The 13,626-nt window shown below is 34.3% G+C and overlaps 1 protein-coding gene across 1 annotated transcript in view; it reads left to right on the top strand.

Annotated features, from left to right (window-relative positions):
* The window catches only part of COL21A1 (collagen type XXI alpha 1 chain), a 181,763-nt gene extending 168,767 nt beyond the window's left edge, over window positions 1-12,996 (top strand). Inside the window, exons 23-30 of the mRNA XM_090282615.1 lie at window positions 2,099-2,134; window positions 5,447-5,491; window positions 8,225-8,257; window positions 8,837-8,983; window positions 9,066-9,120; window positions 9,614-9,814; window positions 10,588-10,665; window positions 11,744-12,996. Coding sequence (XP_090138741.1) covers window positions 2,099-2,134; window positions 5,447-5,491; window positions 8,225-8,257; window positions 8,837-8,983; window positions 9,066-9,120; window positions 9,614-9,814; window positions 10,588-10,665; window positions 11,744-11,931 — 783 coding nt within the window. The 3' untranslated portion in view covers window positions 11,932-12,996. The remainder of the gene's footprint in view (window positions 1-2,098; window positions 2,135-5,446; window positions 5,492-8,224; window positions 8,258-8,836; window positions 8,984-9,065; window positions 9,121-9,613; window positions 9,815-10,587; window positions 10,666-11,743) is intronic.
* Window positions 12,997-13,626: the final 630 nt, after the last annotated feature.

The raw sequence follows: 13,626 nt of genomic DNA, 5'->3' as shown, positions 1-13,626 counted from the left end.
TCTAGCTGTTGCCGTGACCGTCGTTCCAGAGTGGGTGGGTCTGTGGACATTCTAGGACTGTGGGGGCCCTTTAAACAAGCAGACTCTGCTGAGGGACCAGCAATTTTTGCCTCCACCCCAACCCCCACTGGTGTGCACAGTCAGAAGCAATGAGGCTTGATTTTCCCCAGTGCTGGGACTGTGAGCTGCAGGGTCTGCTGAGAAGCTGGGAATGCTCCCCAGGTGTCCTTCATGACTTTTTAAAATTTGTAAGTGTGCTTTCCACTGGCCTGCCACTGCTGCTGCTGCTGCTGCTGCTGCCGCTGCTGCTGCCGCTGCTGCCGCCACCGCTGCCACCACCACCACACCATGTCCTCTCCACCCTGGCTCCACCCCTCCTACCTGTCTGGATGAGTATTTCTTCTTTATATCTTTGTTTGTTGGACTTCCATGCAGTTTGATTTTCTGGAACTTCTGGGTGTTTTTTAGTTTTTAGGTAGTTGTATTTTTTCTTAGTTTTGGAGGGAGACACAGTGTGCCTGTCTACGCCTCCATCTTGGCAGAAAGTGGCACCTTCTCCTTATTCTTTCTCTTTCTCTTTCTTCTCCTTCTCCTCCTCCTTCTTCTCTTTTTCCTCCCCCTCTCCTCCTCCTCCTCCTCCTCTCTCTTTCTGTTTCTCTTTTTCCCTTTATAAAGGCACCCTGATCTATATAATTTTTTTGGAGGTTTTAAGCAACAACTGACTGCCCTTTTGTCAAAACTTCCATGCCACTGTAAATATATACATTTCAGGTTAAAACTAACTATACTGGCTTTTATTCTGGAAAGAATACCAGCTCTTCGGCCCTCATCTTCATATGCCTTACTGTTCCAGTTTTTCTACAATTTCATTTTTCTCTCCCTCATATATTGTCTACTTGGCCCCTAAATGATTATGCCCAGTGCAATACTTGACCCTTTTGTTCTGATGAGCAGTAGATAGCACTTACTGACAAAGGAATGGTCTTCATAGCAGCAATTAAGTGTTAGACCCTTAGTGAATATGAGGAAATATACTGTGAATATATAATATATTTAGACTTAGGGATTTCCTTGTTCAGAAATTTGGCATATATAAGAAAATCTGTATTTCATTTGCTATAAACACAAAACTGTCTATGTTTAGATGACATGATGAGGTTAAAAAAAAGAAATTTGGAAACTGCCCAAGTTCAGCTTTAGGCAAGTGTTTACCCTTCCTTATCTGCAAGTTCATTATCTGTATAAACAAAGACATTGAATTAGTTGATCTTTAAAGTCTCTTCTAGCTGAGAAATTCTAGAAAACTTATTATTGTGAAAGATAATTTCCCTTCAAACTTCAGTTTTGAAGGAAATGTTTTCTAAACTATTTCAACATTATCTTTTATTTCATTGTTTTCTGTAAATTTGTGGCTACTATGAACTTAATGGAAGATTTTCAGTTTGATTTCTTAAAACATTTGTCAAAATAAATCCTCTTTTACTTGTTTGTTTAACCTCAAATTATGATCAATATAGAAAAAATTTTGTTCTTCCTGGTAAAATAAAAACAGTAGTAAAATTTTTTGCATGTGAAAGCACAAGAAAATGCTCATTTAGAACAGAGGTTCTCAACCTGTGGGTCGCGACCCCTTTGGGGGTGGAACGACCCTTTCACAGGGGTCACCTAAGACCATCGGAAAACACATATATAATTACATATTGTTTTTGTGATTAGTCACTATGCTTTAATTATGTTCAATTTGTAACAATGAAAATACATCTTGCATATCAGATATTTACATTATGATTCATAACAGTAGCAAAATTACAGTTATGAAGTAGCAATGAAAATAATTTTATGGTTGGGGGGTCACCACAACATGAGGAGCTGTATTAAAGGGTCACAGCATTATAAAGGTTGAGAACCACTGATTTAGAACATCATTTTGATAGAATGTTATTTTATTCCCTTCCCAAATATTGTGTTGGAGTCAGCTTCTGTAAATAAGTCACTTGTAGAATTTGCATGAGATTATATAATTTTCTTTGCTGAAAAAAAACTTGTTTATTTGAAATAATACAGAATATACTAGATTATGATACATATATTTTTGCAGGGGGACAGAGGAAATCAAGGTGAAAAAGGCATTCAGGTATATTGTTGGCTTTTCTTTTTCCTGCTTGACAGTAAAATCAGGGCTTTATTCTTTTTAATTTTTATATTGCTTTTTCAGTTCCTTCATCTTGAACCATCAGTTATCTAATTGTTGAATCCCAGCTTTCTCCTTTTGCTGCTAAACTTTTCAGACCATATCAAGTCTAATGTTAAGCTTCATCACCTGCCCTGGCTGGTGTGACTCAGTTGGTTGCTCATTGTCCTGAAAATTGAAAGATCATCAGTTCAATTTTCCATCAGGGCACATGCCTGGGTCCCTGGTTGGGATGCATACAGAAGGGAACCAATTGGTGTTTTTATCTGACATTGATGTTTCTCTCCCACTCTTTCTCCCTCCCTTCTCCTTTCAATAAATAAATAAAGAACATCTTTAAAAAAAAATTCTAGAAAACTTGGAAACCAAATGATTCAACAAAATATACAGATTTATTACATACTTTTAATATGTATTTATATATTTGTAGTGTGTATGTTTCAAAATAATTTGAAATGGCTTATGGCACAAAAAGTTTGATAAGCGATCATTAACACCAAATATGAAATATATTTAATAAATAGAAGGAGAATTAAACAGAAAATTATATCAGTTGAGGAAATCTGAGATTTAGAAGAACCTTTTGGGTGTTTTGCCAACAAAGGCAATGAAAAGACAAGGACATTTTCCCCTCAATTTAAGTGGCTGTTTAACGTTTTTTTTCCACTAACTGAACAAGTGACCCATTGGATAGGATGCTATGAGTAAACTCAATGATATGCTTATCTGGAATAAATTATATCTGTTAGCCTTTTAATATGTTAAGTTTTAGAAATGGAAGACTTTCCCAACCATTAATTATAAATCTAGTCTCCAAACAGTACTTTTACAGTGTTTATAAAATTATAAAACTCAGTTATCATGGCTTAATTTTATGTAGAATAAGCTTAATGTAAAAAGAAAATTACTTTGCAAAATTTCACAGATAGAACTTTGAGAGCTCTAGAATTTTTGGAGGCATAAAAGGAAATTTTAAATTGATATAATTGATAGAGACAAAATCCACTAAGGTAACAGTCTAATAGTCATTTTTCAGAAAAAAAAACATGTTTTACTGAAGATATTCAAGTATTTCAATGCTTCCTCTAAGTTAATTTTGAAATTAGAAGTGAGGTAACTTTTAAATAAATATCTGTGAGCTCTAGACCCATATATTCCATTTTCCATTCTGGCATTGCTTTTGGATAGCTCATATGCACCTCAGTGTGTTCAAGTCAGAACTTGCCATCTTTTCCCATGAATCATTTCTTAACTTTAGATTCTTTGTCATAGTAATTGGTAACATGACACAGTCACCCAAGGAAAAAAAGTCTTAGAAGTCATCTTAAAACTCAATCTTTTCCAATTTCTTCACATGCAGTTTTATATCTAAATGTCTCTTGAACTTGGGTGTTCTCTTTTCCCTCTCCCCACTATCTATTCACTTATCAATGGTCCTGGATTACCATAATATTTTCCTAACTGGTCTGTTGGAGTCCAGTCTACTCCCTTCTTCCCACTCCCACACACTTACCAGCATGCAATAACTAAATTACCTATCTGCCTGCAAATCCCACAAAATGTGCCCTGCACAATTCAAAATAAAGTCTGATCCATAAAGTTCCTCCTGGTTTGACTGAATCTTCCTCTTCAGTTTAATCTTTTGCCACTCTGCCCACTATTATCCATCCTTGCCTGCTGCTTCAGCCAAAAGGAATCTCTTGCCTTAGTCCTGTATGCCTCCCTGGCACACCCTCCTATCTTTTTAACTATTGGCCACCTCTCACTGGTCCCAAAAGGCTGCACTCAAGGTTGAGTTATTTTCCCTACTCTCTCTGTCAGATGTCCTTTTCCGTGTTTCAGATGTTTAATTATACATTGTGCACTTATCACATAGTATTTTCATTACTCTGTTTTTAAAATTTTTCATCCTTGATTTACATTTGAAGGCAACAATGATACTGGGTTAGCCAAAAAGTCTGTATGGTTTTTCCGTAAAATAAAAGACACATTTTTCATTTTCACCAATAACTTTACTGATTTGGATATTCTGAGTATGTCAGCTATCCCCTGCATGGTATAATGTTGATTGTTCTCAATTAATGCCTCAATCTGATCGCTATCAACTTCAACAGGTCTACCGGACCATGGAGCATTGTCCAGTGAGAAATCTCCAGCACAGAACTTCACAAACCACTTTGACACATTCGATCAGTCACAGCACCTTCTCCATACACTGCACACATTTTTCTTGGATTTCAGTTGCGTTTTTACCTTTTTTGAAATAAGAAAGTATTATATGCTGAAAATGTTTTGTATTTTCTTCCATTTTCAATATTTAAATGGATACACAAAAATTCACCAATTTTTATAATTTTTTTAAAATTCACACTGATATAACAGGTGTAACAATAGAGTCTAACAAAATTGTTTTGAATGAAATTAAAGACAGCTAAGCACTACTAGAGCCATCTTATGGAAAAAAAACAAGTGAACTTTTTGGCCAACCCAGTATCTTTGTTTTAGTGTCCCTATGGTCCAGCAAATAGGTGCTTCTTAATAAATACTGGGAATTCACTTATGTAAGAAAATAAATAAATCACTATCCAAAAGTAATTTAAAATTTTAGTCACTAGATCTTCGGTTATATTACCAAGGCATATGTTTTCCTCGAAGCTTCTAATTATAATATCTTGTTCAACATAGGAATAAAGCGGTGCTTTAGGGTCTAGTACAATGTCTTACATGTGGTGGATATCCAAAAGTATTTATTAAGTGGATAAATGTGTTTATATATTTATTAACCTTTATCTCTTCTTGTTTGTTCTTATTTAAATATGTTTATTAAAAATATTTTGCAGTATATTTTAAATTTTAAAAATTCCTTTAAAGAGATTTTATTATCTTCAAATGCTTATACTCAGAAATAAACATAATTATGCCATTGAAATTAATAAAATGTACATAGTCATTTGATTTTTAAGTGACTTTCATGCTGTTAATGTGGACTCAGCAGAACATTCTCAAGTATCTAAAATGATTTACACATTCTCCCAAAGTTTATCCCTTTTCTCTATTTTAACTGTAAGATTAGGTTAATTTTCCTCTCATTTTTTTTTTCCTTTGAGAGACTATCCCATATCTAAAATCATTTTACATATTTGTAGTACTGCTTTTGTGACATTTCTTCTAGATTATAGGATAATACATGGTTTGTGTTTTATATGTGATTGCATCATATGTGTGCAAACTAATAACATTTGTTAAATTTTAAAGGGTCAAAAGGGAGAAAATGGAAGACCAGGAATTCCAGGGCAACAGGTATCTTCCTTTCTTTGATGGAAAATGTAATAAGGAATAATATAACTGAACGATGCTGAGTGAGAGTTACTTGCAAATAAAAATAGGAGGGGAGAAGGGTCAATGTACTGTGCATTCTAGGTGATGGTGGTATAATGTTTTGCTGTAATTGTTTTTTGTTTAGTTTCTAATCCCATTTCTATTGATGGCTGTGAATCTTGTTTTTCAGTTCTTTTTTCTGGCCACGTAAATGACTGAAGCTGAACAATGCCACCCATTTTAGGAGCCTTTATTGGGAAAAGGCAGTCATACAATGACAGTGCCTCCATATCTACTGTTTAATCTCGCTTTTCTTCTTGCAATGGGAACAGTTGAGGCCATATGTAGTGGAGGAATGTACTCGTTTCCCTGCAGTTTGTTCAGAGATATAAATTACTACACCAGAGACTTACTAAAATCCTATCGTGAGGGACTGTGCTATGAAACAGATACATAATAAGATTGTTTTGCTTCTTCCATGACTAAATTTCCTCATTAAGTAGTGTTTCAGTGAGATAACCATTTGACACACGCGTTCAATCAGAGCCAAACAGGACCAAATATAGTATGTTTCCCGTTGCACTGCCTATAGTTAAGTTCAGTCCCAACTTGGTTCACATTTAAAGGGCAAGCTGTACCTATGAGTCCTCCACCCGAGTGGGCCTCTTTTGCATGTGGGTAGGAGAAAGAGTCATTAATTATACCAGTTCTGGAGACATGTAGCTAAAACTGTAGTGATGTCTCCAAGGACAAGGTTCTCTTTATCTCTCACTTGGATAAATTTGAAAGTCCATGGGGAGAGTGTTTAAAAGCATATGGCCGCAAGTTTGTAGTATGGGATGGAAGGTGAGTGCAAAATATTAAGAGTTGATAATTTAGAAGCTAACAATAAGCACCAAGGTATCTAAGAGGAGAAATAGACTGAGTTTCCCTGTATACCATCATGTATGTGCAATGAAAAATGTCTCTTAATTGGTGTTCTTCCACTTGATATTACCCACTTGGTTCCTGTTTCCCTTCCTGGCAACATGGACTGATGCCTTAGTTTCCCTAAGTTAATCACACTATCAACACTTCTTCCCAGAGGAGGACCTTCCCTCCTTCATTCATTCAACCTCCCTAGTCCGAGCCTTTCACCAGAAATCGTTACTCACAATAATTCTCTAAAAATTCAAATTCCTTTGGAATTTGAGCTCATCTCACTGGCTTACAGATGCTACTCTCTCCAAGGTTCCCTTAACTTCTTTTGTTCTTACTTCTTAAGGAGAATAGCAAGTCTGATCCCTAATGTAAGGTTTGGATTCCCTAGAAAGCTTTTGCTGATGTAGAGGACCATGGGGCCAGGACAGCTGTTGCTCTTCAGCAGCTGGATGGTTTACCCAAACTCTCTCAGTAAACAAAGTCTTAGTTACCTGTCATCCTACTAAGTGCTGCACATGTGTACTCTTTTGGCCTTCCTCTTGTGAATGGAGTTCAAATGGATGTTTCCCTCATGAAATCATCTTAGTGGATTCTCAGATGACAGCCAGCTGTTTTCAGTTTCAGCTCTAATTCAGTTCTAGTCCTGAGAACTTAACTGTTTTATCTCTCCTCTTACATCAGCTCCAGTTGTAGGATCATGTCTACTAGGGAATTCTGCTGCATTTCTCCAGAATCCTCAATATTTACAGAGAGAGTTGTACTGAGATTTTTATATGAAAACTAAATGTTTTTATGCTCACACTTTAATTTGATAACCTTTCTCTGTGCCATATACTGATTTTACCATATTTTTATCCTTCTGTCTAATTTGAATATCCATACTTAATGAATTGAGAAATAAATCAAAATAAATCCTCAAGTTCAAAATTTATTGTGTGGAATGTTATATTGAATGGGAGAACACCAAGTTTTGATTTTTAAAGTTGAATAATAGAATCCAACCTTTGTCTGTGAAAACCATACATTTTTTTTTTTGAAATGATATTAGGTGATTTTAGAGTCTGAATGTATGATGGATTTTAAAAAGTGGAAAAGTTAAATACCTTCCTTGAAAGTTCTTATTATCTATATTATATCATTGGAATAAATATGTGAAAAAGATAAGTGGAAAATAATTTAATATAGCCATCACATGTATCCATAGCCAGTGACTATAATGAGTGAGTTTCATGAATGAGCTCCCCCCATTGTTTGTATCATTGGGGAAAAAACAGGTATTTTCTTCCCTGTTAATCACTTTTAGTAGTATCTTTGTTTTATTCATTTATCAATAATATGCAATCAAATTTAACTAACTTGATGAACGGGAAAATACAATACTCCTTTTAATGACAAATACACCTTATCTGAATTTTAATTTTCATTAAAATAGCAATATATTTTAAGTTCAGCATAACACTTATTACTGCCATTATTTTTAATTGTATATAGAATTCAGATAAAATTCCATTTGAATCTACATATTTGGCCTGCAACATGTAAAAATATTCATATCTAAGAATGAAACAGTTATGTAAGTTAACATTTTTTATATGTCCAGTTAGCATATGGTCATTAGTCTCCCTTCAAAAGGCAAAAAAGATCTCTTATATGTGGAATTCTGTCACTAATTTTATCAATATTTTTCAAACTAAAAATTAAAGTTTGATTAACTGTGTGGTAAATGGTGCATGCTACATTACCAGTCCTGTAGCTTGCACATTTATTATACCTTTTTCCTGTTAATTTTCAAAGGGAATTCAAGGTCCTCATGGTGCAAAAGGAGAGGTATGTTTCTTTATGTATTATGCTCTCTCTGTTAAGTTCTTATTGCTTAGATTGTCACCACTGTAGACATCTAGCAATTGATATCACAAGTAGATAATAATATGTTTTATGTTCTTCAGTAGTTCCTAAATTGTGACTTTCAGGATATGTAGATTCATTCAGTTATGTATCAAGTGTTATACATTTGTCAATATTATTGGGCCTTCTAGATTAAGAGCTAAATTTTTTCTGCATACTTTTCAATGAATAATATTGTATGTTTTTGTATATGCCTGTCTCACAAGAATTTAAATTCCTTGGGAACAGGACTGTGTCATATTGTTATATCTCTGGCTCTATACATATTACCTACATAATATACTGAAGAAATAATGGGTATTTGTAGGGTTGGCTGGATGGCTAATTGACAGATTAATATGAAATAAAATTTCCTTCCTGGTTAATAACTGTATATCCCATCTGTTTTCTATATAAAATATATGTTATATATTTATACTTATATCCTTGAGGATTTTTAAGATGCAACTATACCTGCTTAAATATTTAAATATAACTCTTAAGGATTTATTTTTCTTTTAGAAAGGTGAAAAGGGAGAACCTGGTGTCAGAGGTGCCATTGGACCAAAGGGAGAATCTGGACTGGATGGCTTAATGGGGCCTGTGGGTCCCCAGGGACAACCTGGGGAAACAGGCCCTCAGGGACCTCCAGGATTGGATGGGAAGCCTGTATGTATTCTACTTTCTCTCATAGTGTCCTTTGCTTTATACTTGGTATATACATGTTATAACCCCTAATTATTTGATGCAGGGAAGAGAATTTTCAGAACAGTTTATTCGACAAGTTTGCACTGACGTATTAAAAGGTAAGTCTTGAAGAGAGTTTTTAATAACTTTTTTGAATTACAAAAGTAAAACAATTTTTGGTATAAATTACAAGATATGTAAATAAAATAAAGGAGAAAATAAAGAACAGTTAAAAACACTTGTCCATTTTTTTCTAGATTAGTAGTATTTTTATAATTAAGGTGAAATATTATATGTGCTCATAATATTTTTAAAGAAATTTATCATTATTTCATCATTAATAAATTTCCTGACATCTTTATGATAATTTAATTTATAAATATGGATGTTTATAGTTTACCGAATTTTTCTTCAGGGCATTTTTTACCTGCCTCCCAGTTTTAACCAAATGATACAATGAAATTGCACAGAGAAATGGCTATTTACTTAAATTCCTAGAAGTGAAATTATTGACCAAGCGATATACATCTATAAAATTTGAAAAAATTATTAGAGGTATTGTTAATTTTCATTCACATTTAAACATAAGGGGGGGGGTCTTTTGTTTTTAAGCCCAGCTACCAGTCTTACTTCAGAGTGGAAGAATTCAAAATTGTGATCGTTGCCAGTCCCAACATGGTTCCCCTGGTATTCCAGGGCCACCTGGTCCTATAGGCCCAGAAGGTCCCCGAGGAGTTCCTGGTTTGCCAGGAAGAGACGGTGCTCCTGGACTAATGGGTGCTCCTGGACACCCAGGTGCCAGAGGATTAAAAGGTAGTTAATTTGAGAGCATAAGCAAATGAACAAGAAAGGTATATTTTTGTATCCACACCCTAAATTTATTTAATAGAAAAGAATTTATCTTTGTTTTCATGATGACAGCGTTTTTTGTAAATTCCTTAATCTTTAAGTAATTTGTTAATTGAGTCAGAAAATGCTTAACCTGTTTTCTTGAAGCAATATTTTCAAGTAGAGAGAGAGAGGTCAAAGTTATGAAGCGAGTAAAGTTACAAATGAGAAAATGTTGAAAATGGACTTAGACATTTTACTTGACTTTAATGCCATTTCTCATATTTTGACTTTGGTAATTTCTTTATCATCTGTTATTCAATTTATTTTTCTATTATAGGAAAAATTATGTTTTGCAACCAAACTTCCTAATAACCTACATCTTCTCTTTGACTTTGGATGTTTATGTGAAATGATGTTGATAATGCTTTCATTTTAATTTAATATTATATGAATAATATAGATGTTTCATTAAAGTAATAAAATAACAAGTATGATTAACAGAAAGAGCTAATAATCCCCAAAACATTTTTCTTTCTTAATATTTAATCCCTAATAAATATTCCTGGACTACTGATGATTTTAGAAATTTTTGCTTCAAAAATGCTGTTTCCCATTAGTAATAATAAACAGGTGACAAGCTATTTTAAAAAGAGTTTTTTTTTTCTTTCAATGTGCGTATTAACAGCTTTGAAAGAAACAATCTAGGAGGCAGTGATTTTATAGAAGATAGCTTACTCTCATCTTTGACACTGTAGGCCTACCAGGAAGAAATGGAGAGAAGGGGATCCCAGGGTTTGGGTACCCTGGAGAGCAAGGCCCTCCTGGTCCACCAGGTAAGAATTGGTGTATGTTTATTAGTGTTACTGCATATTTTACTTTAAGAAAGTCATCATAAACCTATGTTAAATAATTTGAAACCAAGACTCTTAAGTCATCCTCTGCTAGCTGAGTTATTTAGCTTTTCCATGCCTCAGTTTCCTCATTTGTAAAATGGTGATGACATGTGATCTGCATCATAACATTATTGAAAGATTGAGTTGATGCATGTAGTGCTTGCAGAACAGTACACAACATACTGATATTTTTAAAAAATGTATTATTATTTTAGGTGGTGCTATTACCTCGTGAGACTTTGGGTGGATCAAATAATTTAATACTATTTATGTAAAACACTTAGAACAATATCTATAATTGTAGTTAAGTGTTAAATTAATGTTTGTTAGTAGCATTAGTATCAGCAAGTGGTAATGGTAGAAAGTGCCCCTAAACCACTCTGCTCCATCCCCAAAATTGAATATTTTTCTTTTGTTATTTTGAGGCAGTAACTTTAAAAGGCCATTATCCTAATTGAACTCTTCTTTCTTTGAGCATACTAATTGAACTAATAAGGCTATGGTTCACAAATTAGTGCTATATCACTTATGAGTATTGATCACTATTATACTATGTATGATAATGACAGTGTATTTAGATATGCAAACTAAAAGAATATATATATTGGAAATAGTCCTTTTTATTGCAAATATGGCACAAAGTGACTTCATTGGAGTTTTAGCATATACATATATATTTTTAATAATGTTGGCAGAAAATATGCTGAAAGGAAGAAAGTTTGGACAACCCACAAATTGAAATATTAGAATGTTAGTTCAAGGTCTTAATCAGTAGCACAGTTGCTGTATTAATATAGCTTATCTTAGTTTTACAAAAATTACTGATTATTTTTGTATGGCCCTTTTCAAAATGGAAGGTATATAGACTTAGCAAAAGAATACTTCCTCTTTTTCACATTAGTGCAAATATGTACAATTTTCAAGACAGTTTTTTCAGTTTAAATATCTTACAAAATCAGCTATATTACCATCAAAAACCAAACTCCTCTGTTCATATGTTGCTAATGTCCCATTTTAGGTCCAGAGGGCCCTCCTGGAATAAGCAAAGAAGGTCCTCCAGGAGAGCCAGGCCTCCCTGGCAAAGATGGAGGTCATGGAAGCCCCGGCGTCCAAGGGCAGCCAGGTTCCCCTGGCATCTGCGATCCATCACTGTGTTTTAGTGTAATTGTCGGAAGAGATCCATTTAGAAAAGGACCAAACTATTAGTGTCTTATGCCTCATTCAACACCCTAGGCATGGTGCTTTTATTTTCTGGTCTTTTGAATCTCAGGAAGATAACAGTAATCCCTTGAAAGGAAGCTAAAGTACCTCGGTGTTTTTATTATTTTTTTCCTTAAGGAAAAATATATAAAAGGTCACATATACTGATCTTAAAGGATCCTCAGTAATTTGGAGCCTTTAGATTAGTAGCATTAACTAAATCTCAAGGGTTTCTTGTAAGTCCATTTGTTTTAATCAAAGTTGAATATAAAAAACCACCATTGCCTGTTAGCCGGCCCATTTTAGTCACTGTGAAATATTTCACATGCAGCCTCCATACTGCAGAGTATTTGAGTTCAAGTTCATGTCTGTATGAATTTCATGTTTTATATATCATAACTCATACTTCCTCAGAAGACAAAACATGTATCTCGTCATTGGAAATTAGATCAGGGCTGATATTGAGCTGGGACAGACCTTACTGCCATTCTAGTCATTTACTCCAGTGTCTGTGCTTATTAGATGGGGCAGTGGATTACTAGTTGTTCAATGTCTTTAATATTACATGTGAAAAAGATTAATGTGTTTCTTATTTCATTTGCAAATTATCAAATTTGATAAATGACTAAGATAAGGAAGTATCAGTTACATAGGGAATGGTCAAGATTATGTAACATTAAAAACTTTTTTTTTAAAGTGCCATTGTACCTGGTCAATTATATTCAAAGCAAACAGAAGTTCAGAAATACTACAAAGGCTTTCTTCTTCATACTTGCTGGGTAATTGTAATGTTTGTTGTATGCCTTCATTTTCCATTTCACTTATTATATGTGTATGTTCATATATATGTAAACTTATTATAGCAAAACTAATGGGAATAAATGCTGTGGTTGAAAGGAAACTCCACAGTTTCTAGTATGTCTTGATATTTTTAGTAGACTTTAAAATATTATGAATGGTCTTTGGGTACTGTACTTAATGCTTTGTAACAACATAATTTGAAATATTTAATCCTTATTATGCTCTAAATTTTGTTACATGCTTTTTATTCAAAGTACAATAAAGTTTTTACAGGTCTTATTGTATGTCTTTTTTATACGTAATTTTAACTTATTGTTGAATATATTATTCATATCACATGGTTATTTATTCAGTGGATATACTTTTATTAAATTCTGTACCCCATTCTTAAATAATGGGTTCATCTGAAATAAGAACTTAGAAATTCAGTTGGTGTGCTGCTCAGCTCACTAGGCCCTGATCGGTTTGGCTCAGTTGGTTGGACATTGTCCTGCAAAGTGAAAGGTCATTGGTTTGATTTCCTGTCAGGGCACATGCATGTGTTGTGGGTTTAGTCCCCAGTTGGGGTGTGTAGGAGAGGCAACTGACAGATGTTTCTCTCCCTCTCTCTCTCCCTTCCCCTCTCTCTAAAAATAAATGAATAAAATATTAAAAGAGAGAGAGAAAGAAAGAGAAAAAGGAAGGAAGGAAGGAAGGAAGGAAGAAAAAGAAGGAAGGAAGGGAAAGGAAGAGAAGAGAAGGAAAGAAGGAAGGAAGGAAGGAAAGGAGGAAGGAAGGAAGGAAAGAAGAAAAAGAAAGAAAGAATGAAAAGGAATGAAGGAAGAAACGAGAAAGAAAGGGAGGGGAAGGAAGGAAGGACTTGCTTCCTGGCCCAGAAATGACTGTTGATCAGTGTTTACC

The sequence above is a fragment of the Furipterus horrens genome, unplaced genomic scaffold (assembly GCF_987537825.1).
Source record: "Furipterus horrens unplaced genomic scaffold, mFurHor1.1.pri manual_scaffold_6, whole genome shotgun sequence".
Classification (NCBI taxonomy): Eukaryota; Metazoa; Chordata; class Mammalia; order Chiroptera; family Furipteridae; genus Furipterus; species Furipterus horrens.
Note: the sequence above shows the minus strand (reverse complement) of the source record. Positions and strands in the feature narration are given on the sequence as shown.